Below are 14,271 nucleotides of genomic sequence, written 5' to 3'. Positions count from 1 at the left end.
CAAAGGTGGTCTTGGAATCCTTAATCCACACTACGACAACACTGCTTTCTTGGGTAAATTGGCTTGGAGACATAATCCACACTACGCCAACACTGCTTTCTTGGGTAAATTAGCTTGGAGACTTAAATCTGAACTCAACAGTATCAAAATATATGTTATAAAATGTTTATAACATATATAATTATGTTTTTTTCATATATATATATATATATATATATATATATATATATATATAATTATGTTACCAACATACATAGTGAAATAGCCAAAATATTATTTGTCCCTTAATGAGTTTGTCAAATACAAAGATGATATGGATAACATTTTAATTTTTGCAAAATACTAACTAAAAAATGCATTAGTCTAAATGTTTACCGGAAAAGAAAAACAAAAAACGCGGAAACCATTTCTTTCTTCACAAAACAAATCGAAACTTTTTTAACCAAATCGTTAGTGTCAGTCTGTGTTTGTCAATGCAAACCAATTTTTGAGCAAAAGTAATTTTGTTCAAAAATGTACAAAATTTTGAGAGCAAATTTAAGATTTGTTCAGAAATTTTAACAATGTTTTTTACATTGATTTCGGGATAAAGTTGTGCTTTTATAAAATGGTTTTTTTTTATCAAATAATATTTCAAATTAGTCTTGATTTCCTGTAGTTAATCCCCCAAATTTTAAGTTTTTAAATTATCCTCTGTGCTACTAAAATGGATTACAAGATGGAAAAGTGAAAAAAGGGTTGCTCTCATCCACTTATATTATGGTACATTTGAAAATCTACGGATATTTTTTGGTAGATTGAAGGATTCTCAAAACAAAACAAAACTACACTAATGGTGAGTTTCGATGACGGAATCATGAATTCGCGGACTCATGAATCCAAGTAATATTTTTTGGTTTGTTTGGCAACTAATAAGAATCATATCATTTATTATTATTTGAGTATTTTTAAACGCTTCTTTAAAAGAAATATTGAAGAAATTTTTTTCTCGAAACTCGTTTTTTCAAATATCATTTCATTCGAGAACCCTCCGTTTTCTTCATAATTTTTTTTTCGAGAATGCTTTTTCTAATTTCTTTCGCAAACGAATTTTGTTTTTTTCAAAAATAGTTTCTCTTGAGAGCCGGTTTTTCCTCAAAAATTATTTTTACCGAAGAAAAAAATTTCCCCAAATTATTTTTCGGTAACCGAGATTTCATGGAACCGTTTTTTTCACGAAAATCGTGTTTTTCTTGGAAAAGAACAATTCGAGAAAACAGTCTTCATGAAGCAAAAAGTTTTCAAGAATTTTCAGTTTTTGAAAAAACGATTTTCGAGAAAGAAAAGAAAAACGATCTTTTGGTAAAATAACGAGTTTGGAGAAAAAAAATTTAAGGAAAAATCTATTTTTGAAAAAAAACGCCTTTCGGGGAAAAACAAATTATTTGGGGCAGAATCGGTTTTCCGGGGAAAAAACGGTTGTCGGAAAAATCGGATTTTGGGGAAAAAAAAACGATGTTTTGAAGAAAAAAATGATTTTCCGTAAAACTATTTTTTAGAAAAATAAACGATTTTGGAAAAAAAAAATTAGATATTTTAAGTTTGAAATCTAGGCTTCTTATTCCAAAATCTTAACAAATGTTAGAGGGTAGAGTGGGATTTTGGTCCAATTCAAATTTTGGAATTAGGAATCCTTAGGATTCAAGAGTTCTAGGATTCTTGATTCCTACGAAATCTCACCTTTGATAGGAATCCTGCAACCAAACACACCATAATATCATCTCAAACAACAGGGCAAATAATCCCGCCTGCTCTCCATCACACCAATGGTCTCCATCTAAATTGGTTGTCAAAATGAACGTTGAAGCCTCCTTCCCTCACCTCACCAACAACATAGGAATTAGTTTTATTCTACATGACCATGAAGCGAAATTCATTATAGCGAACAAGACCACTCTCATAGCACGTACAAGTGAAGAAAGCGAAGCGAAAAGCGTTCTTTATGAAGGGAATGGGCTCAATCTCACGATATTCAATACCCGATCATTGAAGGTGATAAATAGGAAATCATGAGAACTGCAGAAGGGGCCAATGGTGGCCTCCAATGGCAAACAAAAGCAGCAATCCACAACATTTAGACTATGATATGAATGTTCCGGCTGGTTCAATTTCATTTTACCCCTAGAACTTATAGTAAACAGACAGATTTACTAGCTAAATGGGTTCGATCGAATCACATACGGACTCCAATCCCTAACCCGATATCCCATCGGTACCGTAAGCAGCACCTTTCTTAACCTATATATGCCTCAGCTGAAAATATATAGTACAAAGGAACAAAGGGAAAAGTCAAATAGTATTAAAAATCAAAATATGATAGCCATCATATAAATAATAAATTAAGGAAAATAGTTTCAATTAACTCTCACTAAAATCAATTTCTCTCCCATATCTTATTATTATTCATTCTTCCAAACAAACAATTCAATTGTTACATTCTTGTTTATTTTCTTCACATCCAAGATGGAGCTGGAGCAGCTGCTTGAAATAATGGAGACGATTCGCTAGAGACTGGACCAGGAGCACCTCCAGAGCTCATAAGCTCAACCATGGAGCGGTGGGGACTAGTTCGTTGGGCTTCACATAAATCAGGCAAAAATGCACCTGCATAAATTTATTTTATATGCACTAGTAAGATTCAAACTGAAATACTTTCATAAGGTTCAATATATATGTATATATATATATTTTGTGATTACCTTCTCCTGCAGCAAGATTGAAGTAAAGATCAACAATGTTTGGGCAATTTTGATAGCAAGAAGGAGAGCAAAGCTTGGAAGCAAATTGAGGCTCAAGAAGAGAATCGGATGAGATCCCAACTGAGTTCCGATCGACACCACAAGCTCTAACACATTCCTCACTCTCAATCCAATCAGTCATTCCCTCCACTACTACCTCTGATGTTCTACATTGATATTCTGTCTTCCCATTTTTTGATGCATAATTTTCAATCAAGCATCGCTTTCCTGATGTTGCTATTGCAAATGCACATCTTTCTTTTTCCAAATCTTCACATATTATCTCACCTAAAAACAACATGAAAAAACCATTTTATTTTTATCATCAAAGAAACCATAAATTTCAAGATTAAGGTGGTGCTTGTTTTTTTTGCTCATTGAATACTAAACATATTACTCAAATGAACCCAAAATCAACCCCACTACGTTATTCAGACGAATAATGCATTACGAGATAAATATAAACAAACATTCTGAAATCAGACCTCCAGAGGATTTCATATGTGACTTAGAAAAAAACATTTAAATACGTACCAAGTGATGCTTGAAATGAGAGGGAGAGAACAAGAAAGAGAGCTAAAGATTTGTAAGAAGCCATGGAATGAATGAAGAATGGATTTTGGTGTGAGAGAGAGAGAGATCTTGAGAGAGAAAAAGAAAGAGACCGACTCCCCAAAAATGGGAAAAATGTAAAATTAAAGGGAATTGGTTTGAGAGTTGGGAAGATTGGGTTTTGGTTTTATAAGTTGTTAGGGGAAGCATGCAGATATTTAAGCAACTGACTCAGTTTTTTTTAGACTAAAAGTTATGATTTAATGAAGTTACCACATTTTTAGGTCAAACCAATTTACCATATATTACAATGTCAAATCATGTTACTTTTATAAAAATGATACTCATTATATTATTCTTAGTTTGAGACTAGTTAAATTATTCTTAAGAATTAGTACATTAATAGATCTCTTCGCGATTAACACATATTACTTTTAACAAAAATGATCAGATGTCCGAAAAAATGGAACAAAATCTAGCTAGAATCCAACTTAGATGGTCAGATTCCATCACCTATATTTCTCCAACTCCGTTGGACGAAATTTGGCCGTCTACCATCTACGTTAGGTTTCGGTTAAATTTCACTTACCTTTTTCGGGCATTCTGCCAGCATGTCACTTTTATTTCTCCGCTCCGATAAATCTTACGCAATTCTCTCTCTGGGAAGTTGTCTTGTTCTATTTCAGGCTATATTCAGCATTATTTGGTTACTTTCTTGTTAATAGCTAATTGTTTGAATGATTCTTGAGTCTGAACTATTCAATACTTTTTGTCTTTTTGTTTAGCTTTCTATCTTTGAAATAACAGAAACTTATCAACTATGCCAAAATTCAGACCTTAAATCTGCAGGGAAATGGGAATATAACAAACTATTATTCAAGAAAACAACAATAAGATGTACATTAAACAAAAATGGTCATATCAACATCCTAGAATTACAAAGCATTTCTTCATAGACAGATCGATGATTCGAAATCATGGTTGCCGAACATTGTATCGTTAAAAGTTAGGTTTGGTCTTCCTGTGATAAAGATCATAGACACAATTTTGCTATAGTTAAAGAAGATATCTTCAAATTTAGACCTCTCACTGTTTAGATAACAGATTCTCTTGATCAAGTGAAGGACTTCTTCTGTTCTTAGCTGCAATTTAGTTGAAACCAAGTTACAAAATCAACAACTTGAATTCCTTAAGATAAACCAATAGAACAAAATGAGATTAAGGGTAGTCATGAAAGTACCAGGACTTAATATTCTGATGCATTTTGTTATAGATTTCATTGATGTTGCCAAAGAATCTGAACCTGATTATTGAGAACCAACATGAAAAACACAAAGTTACTAAGAAAACGATGGTAGAGGGGTAGTCACTTGACGTTCGATATGAAAGAAAGATTTAAGTACCTTCAACATTCGTACTCTTTTCACAAAGAACTTCAGTCACACTAGATGAAAGTTCGGAATATGTTTGCTGATTTGGCTCAAAGCTTGCATCCCCATTTTCATGTTTTGTTCTGGTTAAGATCCATAAAGGTTAGTTAACAATAATTAGCATAAACAAGAAAAGGGAAGTCAGCTGAAAGAGTAAAGAAAACGTACTCATCGGTCGGACCAGTAGGAGGATCTACTGGTGGTTCTGATCCTTCGCTGTCAAAATCTATATCTATATCAACTAAAAGTTGAGAAAGAGAGAAATCTGGTCCGAAAATGTCGAAATTAGGCATATCCGTGTCAAAGATGTTGCCTTCTGTAACCGTTCCGGATGTACAAGCTTCAGCTGCCACAGCTTTGTCTAAGCTTGTTGACACATTAGAAGAATCAAAATCTAGTCTTCCTTTAACTTGATCTCTTTTACCGAGTCTCTGGAGAGGTGTCTTCATAGGTGATGAAGATACATGATGGTTTCTTTCCATTGTAAAATAAGATACGTGTTTGAAAGGGCTCGATGGAACTGTTTTTGAAGAAGTTATAGGACAGCTTGTTGGGATGATATCCTGATGGCTATTAGCATTAGTCGGTTTAACATTTGAGGCACTCTCGAGCGGAGAAATGGACTTATCGGGTTGAGGACTGGATACTTGTGGAGGTGTCTTTGGGCCTAGCGAGCCTGTTTTGGGCGAACTAGAAGGTTGCTTGAACAAGCTCTTCGCCACAGAAGATCCTTGTGGTAGAGACCCACTAGGAAGACGATAATGAGGTGTTGGTTGGACGACACAAACCTTCTGCTCAACTTTCGCTTTAGTACTTGATGGATCATAATTCGCTTGCGAAGGTATTTTAGTATCTGAAAATCAGAGTATGGACAAAGAACAGAGAAACTCAATAACAAACATATATGTAGACTGACGACTTCTGTTTTATTTCGAAAATGAGCAAGATTCATTACCTGTAACTGGTGATAACTTTGTGGGCATTTGATTGCAAGATTTCTTTGTTGAGGGAGCGACATCAGGAACCACTTTACAACCTTTTCTTTTGTTTCCAGATGTGGGGTTTGTAGTTGGGGTTGAGGATTGAGAAAGCCATGGAATAGAATTCATGGTGGGAGTTTTGTTCATTGGATTTCCTGTTAAAGAATCATAAAAGAACTATCTCTTTTCAGTATCGAAAATTTCTTGACGACCCTAATCTCCGAAATTTCTCAACCTAATCATGAAAATTTCAAGAACAAAACATTGTAAAGAGGCAATGAAACATATGTCATTTTACCCAACTTTCATATGATATAAATCATTTGATTTGTCATTCTTAACACACAAAATAACAAGTTCAATCTATCAAATCATTAAGAAACTAAACCTTTCTAATCATCAAAAATATCGAACTTTAAGTAAACAGCTATTCAATCTAAAAGAATAAAATTATAACACCCCAACCTTTGATATTTATTATCGATATTATCCTTGTGTCAAAGGCCAAAGCCAAAAATATAGGAATTGCTTTCCCATCCAAAATGCCTCAAACTAACTATGAGTGGAAAGGACCTAGACATTACGTTCTTGGTTACTAGTTCACCCTTCTTCCAAGTGGGATTATACTCACACCGCTCCCTCACGTGTGGAGTTCTTTGACCCTAATACGTGTTATGGTTTTTTTTAACCTATAACGTGTAGACCTAGCTCCGATACCATGTTAAGTTTGTGATCATCCAACTCAGAACCAACTGACTCGAGAGGACCTACACATTGTATTCTACGTTACTTAATTCATCCTTCTCCCATATTCCGACTATTTTCGCATATACTTATAACTCAGGCTCCAACAATAAGGAACTATCTCAATAACAATGTTTGATAAACTAATAATAGGTGTTGAAACAAGATAGTATAACAAACCAACATATGATTGAATTCTATAACTACCCAAAATTTGCACCCTCAAAAACATTTTAACCTAAAAGTTGCCCTAATTTGACAAAATAGTTTAAGATATCAAAGAAATTACCCGAGGAATAATGAAAATTAGGGTTTGGTTGAGAAACCAGAGCCATTGGTTTAGTCTCGACGGGAGATATAGAAGTAGTAGTAGGAGGAGGAGAAATGGTTCCACCGGAGTTATAAGCGTGCATAACATTTTGCATTCCCTGCAACAATGTCTCCACCCGACATTTCTCTTGCTCGATTCGACACTTCTCCTGATCTAACCTTACTTTTTGCTCTTTCAAACATATATACTCATCTAACATCGCATCCAAACCTAATAAACTCTTAGGCGCCTGTAAATTAACCCTAAATCATTAGACTAAAACAGAGATCTCGAAGGGTTTTTTAAAGAGAGAGAAAGAAAGAGGAGTACCTCACGATCTTGGGATTTGGAAAGGAGGGAAGAAGCTTCAGTTCTGAAAATGGAACGAGTCTGGTTGTAATTGTTGTCTGAGAGATATCGATCAACTATGAATGCAATTTGGACAGGGGTTACTTTACCCTTCCCCAAGTTATCTGGTTTTTTAGCTCTTATTTGCTTACCCATCTTCTTGAACCAGGAGATGCAGGAGAGAGAAATAGGGTATGAAGATGAACAATTGCTGGTTTTGGTGGAGAAGAGAAGAAAAATGTGGAGGGAAAATATATTTGAGAGAGTATAACTAATAGAGAAGGCGGGAAGTTTAAAAATTTTCAGGAAAATATTGACTATAGATTAGGGCCTATGAACCATATAACTACACCCAAATGCATAGTTGTGTGATATCATATTGATATTGATTAGTATAACATTTTGATTCACTTGTAACATGTTTTTTTCAATGAATTTTGTAAAAAACCGTTATGTTCGTTAAAGTTTGCATATCTAAGGTAAATTTACAATATTTTTGACGTGAGAACTAATATGAACCAGTAAGTTCAATATTGTATGATTTTCTTATTACGTTTCGTACGACTAGATCAAAGTGGGCAAGTACATTAAAATTTTTTATAATGAATTTACGGAAGTTAACTTAATAAATGTTAACGGGGCTTTTCGCTTTTTTTTATAACATTGGGGATGTATATACAGGGAAATAGTTAAGCAACTAGTTTGGACATTGTTGCTAAATTAACAACGGTTAGCTATAAATTTAACCTTCAAGATTATTTAATGTCATTATTATTGCGGATTTTGAGATAAGTTGTTGAATTCGTGACCTTGGTTGAAATAATAGATTCCATTATGGGGAGTAATTGGATGAGTTGGAGTCATCAATGGTAGGAATAAGGTGAGAATCCCTGAGATCTTTCTCTCACTTAAGGATGAGTATTGGATGACAGTACACATCCCTTAACTTTCCATACTTTTAGGCTATTAAATTGTTATTTTTATATGCCAAAGGGGGTTCCTAGGCATGAGCGCAAGATAACTCTCGTGCTCGAGAGAAACGGGCTTACCGTACCTTCCTTCAATCAAATTCATATAAGTCGGTTAAATAAACTTCTTATGAAAAGGAAAGCATGAACATGGTGAGGATGCCTCGGACCCAGCTCTTGGCTATGTATCTCAAATTTCAAAGTATGTTGTTGTCTTTGCTCGATCCACCACTGTTGGACTAGATATGGCGGATTATCAACCGTTGAACCAATTGTCGCAGTTCTTCCGCCTATGCTATGGGTGAAACTGCTACTGTTAGAGACAAGATCGACCTCTTTGTCAACTACTTAATAATCAACAGAAAGGGTCTTCACCTAAATTTGCTGCTAAACAAAAGGATATGCTTCACCAAAGTCATAAATCTTGGATAACAGACCGAACCTTACCAAAGACTCTTATTGTTGATTGGCCTGCCAGTTATGATTGATTGACAACTGGCGCCTCAAATAAGGCGTTGAGTCTAAGGTAAGGCCGCATTATTGTACAATAGTAATATTGAGAATAATGTAGCCACTATTTCATCCACCCGCAAAGAATTGATCACTCAAGCAAGTCTTTCACTTTTTCATTGGCAAACAATTCATCGGGTATCAATCGTAGATCATGTGCTTTCATCTCCTTACGGAGACGCTCCATGATGAGACCCCGAATATAAAGGTTTATTGGGCAACCTCGCCCAAGCCACAACTCAAAGTCGTTCGACCTGAACATGATTTTGGTATGCATCGCAAGGACCCTCTCAAAGCGGATGCTTTTTCGATGATCCAAATGAGCCATTTGCTTGAACCCCGCACCACCAACACAAAATGGTGTTGAAAGGCGGACAAAACTCTACTTCATCCCTATCGCCACTAAACCATTAGGATGGTAAAAGTTTAATAATGATCGGATTAAAATTGGAGATAAGTCCTTTTCTATTCTTTCACTCTAAACCGTTTCACAAACTCTGCGGAACCAGTATCAGAAATCAGAGACTTTTGGTAACTGATTTTGACACCTAGACACATAAGAGCCTGCTCATAAACCGGACCCACTTTTGAAAAAAGCAATGACAACATCATCTCCAAGTAGTGCGTACTTATCAAAGCGCAAACTTGGATGTACTTGTTCTGCACAATGCCACACAAAGATATGACGTGACAATGCAAAGAGCGGCGAAGAAGAGTAATACCCTAAGGGTTGTCCTGTAACAAAGCATACGTTAGTCAGCTTCTTCACCAACGGTACCTCAAAGAGCAGTAAGAACGGCCACCTAACGGTAGCACTCTTAAGATCAAATACGACGCTCGCCTACTGGTCGATCAAAAGGGTGTTCTTGTTGAAATGTACCATCCATGGGTATCATTTTCAACACAGACATCAACCAATCGTGGTTTGGTTTGAGTAGTCTTTCATTGACATGGTTACTTATGGCTAATATTCTCCTATTACCACCTCCCTCAACAGACTGACATAGTCGGCCCGCAACTCGAGGTATTCCCAACTGGCGGCACGTTGGCAAGAACGATCTAATACATCTTTCAAATTCAGATTGATCTAAGCTTGAAAGAGCTTATTGAACAGATCAAACACGTATCTAAACCGATGAGGACACAATATGCTGGAAGACCACTACTCACCTTTTGAGTGAATAAACTCAATCAGGCTCGCATAAGTTGTCATATCAAACATCTAAGCAGGAAATACAAACATAATATTCTTTCTACATTATCAGAATATCCAGGTTCAGAAAATTGGGGCTTCAACAACATACTAGTTGGAAGTCCAAGTCGGTACAAGACATCCCTTGACGTAGAGGTATCGAGGATAACCAGGGAAGATATCGGTGCAACATACTCGGGAGATTCATTTTCATTTCTCCTACAATCTCCCAGACAGAGTCAAGATCTGTTGGTGTAACAATGGACTCGAAAAGAGTCTTATCAATCCTCTTTGCCAGTTTAATGATTTTGTTAAGCGGGAAGAGAGATAAAGAGATATAGTTTCATCCGAAGATCGACCATGTCATCGTCCCCCTTATAATCCTTCTATGAAAGGGATGAATGATGCTACGCATCCCAGATCGTGTGAGGGATATTTGAACTGTTCATAGATCGTGCAATCGTCTTATACCACCATAGGCGGTCTGTAGTGATGAACTACACTGCTTCAAATAAAGCGCTTCAACCAGTTTCTATTTTGTAAACAAGTGTGTTGCAACACAAGCTTCCTTAGTAACCCCATCCAGAGTGAGAATAGTCACTCAGGGGCGGCCCTGGCCCAAAGCGAGCAAAGCCTCGCTTTGGGCCACCCAATTTAGAGGGCCACATTTTCAGTAAAACTCAATGTTGGATAGTATATCACGGAAGTGCCTATAAGATAAATGAACTAACCCCGTCTCATAACAGCCTAAGAAAATGACGTGTTGGCACTCTAAATGCAAGCTGTTCCTAGGGCCCACCATTTCATTTGTGGCTGATTTAAATGAGGCCCCTAGTGTTTAAGCAACTATAAAATTTGGTCCTAGTTGTGACCAACTATGAAATTTGGCCCCCATGTTTATTATTACAGTCAATCTTGCTCCAAAATATTTTCCTCCTCATCAATTCTTTTTACCCTAGTCATTTTCGTATTTAAAAGCTGATTGTCAGCATGAAGTGCCTTTTGGTCATCTCTCAATGAGTCAGACACAAACACACTCCCCCCACCTCTTCATACTTCTTTCTCCCTCTCTCTCACTCGCTCGCTTCTCATATTCTCACCCTTCATCTTTCTATCCATCTTTTGTTCTCCCTCCATCCCACATATTCTCGAAAACTCAAATCTCGTCGAAAATCTCAAGGTGAAAGATTTGGGGTATCATGAAATCAATTTGAAGGATTTGGGGTATCTTTTGGTCTCCCTATCAATTTCATTAATGAAGAATACGAACCTTCAAATACCTTCTTTTTTTTTTAGAGAATTGGGGTATCATTAGATTTCATGGTTAAAAAAAACTATGTAAGAATTTTGATGCAAATTAATGGATTTACTTTAGATACTAACAATCCTTAATCCTTATTATATATGTATGTACATGATATGTCATATGTATATTAGAAATTAGGTCAAATTTCTTGTTCGTCTTAATTAAAAGTACATGTGAATACTTTCGAAAGTTTCAACTCCTATGTGCAAATTCATGCAACTATATTTGAATTTGTGTAAAATAACATGTGTTTAAATCTTGCTGTAAAACTTCACAAACCTTTCTTTGTGCAAAACTCGTGCAATCTTTACATGTTATGGATTCGTTTTTGAAAAAGAAAATCGCGTAAGGAGGGTTGGGAAATTATACTTTCATGTGGGGCCACATTTACTAAGTCCGCTTCGGGCCTCTAAAAAGTCAGGGCCGGCCCTGTAGTCATTTTCATGAAGAGACTCTTTATCACCCGAAAATTTTCTAAGATTCTCTGCCACTAAATTGGCCTCATACGAATAGACAGATTAAACAGTAGGTTCAGTGTTGTTCAATATATCGAACCAGTAGTGACCGCCAAGAAGGATAAATCTCCTACTCTTTTGGCCTGTCACACGCATTATAGATTAAACGTGTGAGGAAGGATTCTTGACCTTCCCCTATCGGGTTGGGCGAGGTTCTCGTCGCACCCTTGGATCCAGACTACTGGACCAAAGAAACCACTATTTGATCTGCCTTGCAGCCTTTAAAGGTGTAAGTTTTATCACCTAAGGTCAAGTCAATCTCACCCACATTCCCCATCCGTAAAAGCTCAACTATTTATAGAATTGTCATTAGTGCTAATGACACTTTCAATTTCTTTCCCAATCCGGTTGTTTTTTTTACTTTTTCTAATTTTATTGCCATCCAACATAACCCATTAAGACCAAATTATTTACATAATTCTCACCAAAGTAATTTCATATCTTACTTTTTGTTTCTATTTTGCAAAAGAATGGGTATAGTCTTTTATGGAACATTGAGATTTTATTTTCTCTTTAATTACAGAGTTTTTTTTGGTTTTTGGTATAGGAAGAGCACTATTTAGTAAAGGCAGTGCGTTAGAAAGCTCAATTTATGTATTTGCTCTTCCTTTACCAAATTAGTTTAAGGAGGGCGTTATAAGGATCATTTAATAAATAGTGCCAAAATAGAAGGACTTAGACAAAAATTAATAATAAATCTAATATTTTATTCACTTGTAGTTTCTCTCACATAAACAACCAAAACCCTAACATCGTCACTACTATCAACATCACTATTAGTGTTAAAACCCTAAAAACATATGGAGAGATCAAGCAATAACAAGAATTACAAACTCTTTATGGAGATGAGTGTTGTGTTAGTCATCTAGAGTTTAGTTTCTACCTCTATATCTCTCTTTTTGATAGAATCAAACAGATTTAGGGCATTTCTCCTTTTCAGAATGTTTATCTCTCTTCTCTCTCTTTGATTCGATCGAAGGTTTTAGGTTGAACATAATTCCCTCTTCTCTCTCGAAGGATTTTAGTCGAACAGGAGGATACTCTATTCTCTTCTTTTGGTCCAAAATAATTTGATGGGAGGGACCAAAGTATAAATTTGGGATATTTTACAAAAAAAATGTTTATCCCCCCTATTCTAAAAAGAGTGCTCTCCCTATCTAATGCACTGCCTTTGCTAAAAAATGCTCTTCCTATACCAAAACCTTTTTTTTTAGTATTTTAGAGAGTTTCTTCAACCAAAAAATCATGACGCATTTAGTTACACCACAATTTTAACTTCTTTTCTGTACCCGATCAATTATTGGAATTGTACAAATTAGAAAAAAAAGACCATAGAAATTGGTGATAAATTTTTTTTAACAATGTGAGACCATAATCATATAGTTCATAAATTAAAATTAGTTGAAAATTGACCTCATAATTTATCAAATTATTAGTAAAATTCTAGAGAAAATTAATTAGCTACTAGAGAATTCCATGCCTCACTTTTCTGTCCAACCCAATGTGGCCATTCAAATGTACAAGGTAGACAATATCGATGACAACCTCTATATATTTTTGGATTTTGAGCATTTTTGTATAGAATTACCTTGACAAAGTGATTTTTCTTCTCGGATATTACAATTTCAATAATCGTTGGCTCTTTTGGAATACCCCCCCCCCCCCAAATGGTGGATACGTTACATTTTGAGTTTCTGATAGCACACACAAAGCACAGTTGAAAGTAGTAGGAAATAAGCAACCTATATCAGGTAAAGTAAACCAATGTCCCTTACCACAATACTTCATAATAGTCAAGTACTTTTCTTTTAATGTCTCAAGCATTTTCTTACGAACAATTACCCATCCATCTTCTTTGTTCAAACCTAAAAGTTCTGCACAACACCTGCATCCACAATGCCCATCACATGAATCCTTTAACCTTTCAATGACATGTTGTTTAACCTTTAAACTAAACTCGGACAATAAACTCTCTAATATCCATTCATCGGATATATCGTTTAATATGAGATCTTGACTAACATAACCCATCCTTTTTGTGTTTAGGTTATGACAACTTAACAATTGGTCAAAATCTTTATCAATATCGGAATAAAAGAAATTATTTTCATGCCCCACTGTGAGGTGTTGTCTTTTATTTCATGTGGAAGATCCTCGTTAAGGTCCGGTAAGAGAATTTTCTTCTTCTTATTCAACATAAGCATCAACCTTGCAGGGACCCTTCAAATAATGAAGATCATTGTTGAATTAAAAAAATCTTTCGAATTACATATACCTTAAAAATATTGTTATCTGACTCGTTAGAATGTTGTTGCTTATGCTAGAAATTATTTGTTTATCGTTACCACTATGAAATAGAATACAAATTTAAAGTTAGTAAGATATTCTCATTTACTCTATTAAAATTTATACTATCTTCTAATTAATACCTGATTGGGTGTTGTAATATTTTCGACTTTTCTTCTTCTTACGAATTATGAGGAATCTTCTTTGTTGTTATGTGTATTAGGATATATGGATCAAGATATATGAAGATACTAAAAGATATTGAGATATGAGACGGATCGACATGAAGAGATCCGGCGAACAAGATGAGTCCAAGATATTGAAAGATATGAAAGATATGGGCGATATATTTC

General features: G+C 35.4%; 2 protein-coding genes across 3 annotated transcripts; both read right to left on the bottom strand.

The window, feature by feature from the left end:
- Positions 1-2,318: 2,318 nt before the first annotated feature.
- On the bottom strand, positions 2,319-3,562 carry LOC147557996 (PAR1 protein). Its single transcript, XM_086659555.1, has 3 exons — positions 3,312-3,562; positions 2,739-3,065; positions 2,319-2,643 (listed from the first exon to the last, which is right to left on the bottom strand). The coding sequence occupies exons 1-3, from the start codon at positions 3,373-3,375 to the stop codon at positions 2,492-2,494; spliced, it is 543 nt and encodes a 180-aa protein (XP_086515681.1). The 5' UTR covers positions 3,376-3,562; the 3' UTR covers positions 2,319-2,491.
- Positions 3,563-4,179: 617 nt separating this feature from the next.
- LOC147557995 (myosin-M heavy protein) lies at positions 4,180-7,495 on the bottom strand. 2 transcript variants are annotated; one of them, XM_086659553.1, is made up of 7 exons: positions 7,124-7,495; positions 6,773-7,043; positions 5,715-5,894; positions 4,928-5,612; positions 4,733-4,842; positions 4,570-4,632; positions 4,180-4,471 (listed from the first exon to the last, which is right to left on the bottom strand). In XM_086659553.1, the coding sequence occupies exons 1-7, from the start codon at positions 7,295-7,297 to the stop codon at positions 4,416-4,418; spliced, it is 1,539 nt and encodes a 512-aa protein (XP_086515679.1). In that variant the 5' UTR covers positions 7,298-7,495; the 3' UTR covers positions 4,180-4,415. The 2 variants fall into 2 exon arrangements, with proteins under 2 accessions (XP_086515679.1, XP_086515680.1); XM_086659554.1 differs by having other exon boundaries at positions 4,570-4,626; positions 7,124-7,362.
- Between the last annotated feature and the right edge of the window lie 6,776 nt (positions 7,496-14,271).

The sequence above is a fragment of the Eschscholzia californica genome, unplaced genomic scaffold, assembly GCF_041429995.1.
Source record: "Eschscholzia californica isolate CP2 unplaced genomic scaffold, dmEscCali1.0.p SCAF_2, whole genome shotgun sequence".
NCBI lineage: Eukaryota > Viridiplantae > Streptophyta > Magnoliopsida > Ranunculales > Papaveraceae > Eschscholzia > Eschscholzia californica.
The sequence above is the reverse complement of the archived record's forward strand: the minus strand, read 5'-3'. Positions and strand labels throughout refer to the sequence as shown.

Bases quoted from the DNA above. Each gene is read 5' to 3' on its own strand.
- LOC147557996 (XM_086659555.1), bottom strand. From the start codon at position 3,375: ATGGCTTCTTACAAATCTTTAGCTCTCTTTCTTGTTCTCTCCCTCTCA. The intron at 3,066-3,311 runs GTACGTATTTAA...TGTTGTTTTTAG, and splicing joins CTCATTTCAAGCATCACTTG to GTGAGATAATATGTGAAGAT. The intron at 2,644-2,738 runs GTAATCACAAAA...AAATTTATGCAG, and splicing joins CAATCTTGCTGCAGGAGAAG to GTGCATTTTTGCCTGATTTA.
- LOC147557995 (XM_086659553.1), bottom strand. From the start codon at position 7,297: ATGGGTAAGCAAATAAGAGCTAAAAAACCAGATAACTTGGGGAAGGGT. The intron at 5,895-6,772 runs GTAATTTCTTTG...ATTCTTTAACAG, and splicing joins TAATTTTCATTATTCCTCGG to GAAATCCAATGAACAAAACT. The intron at 5,613-5,714 runs GTAATGAATCTT...TCTGATTTTCAG, and splicing joins AAAGTTATCACCAGTTACAG to ATACTAAAATACCTTCGCAA.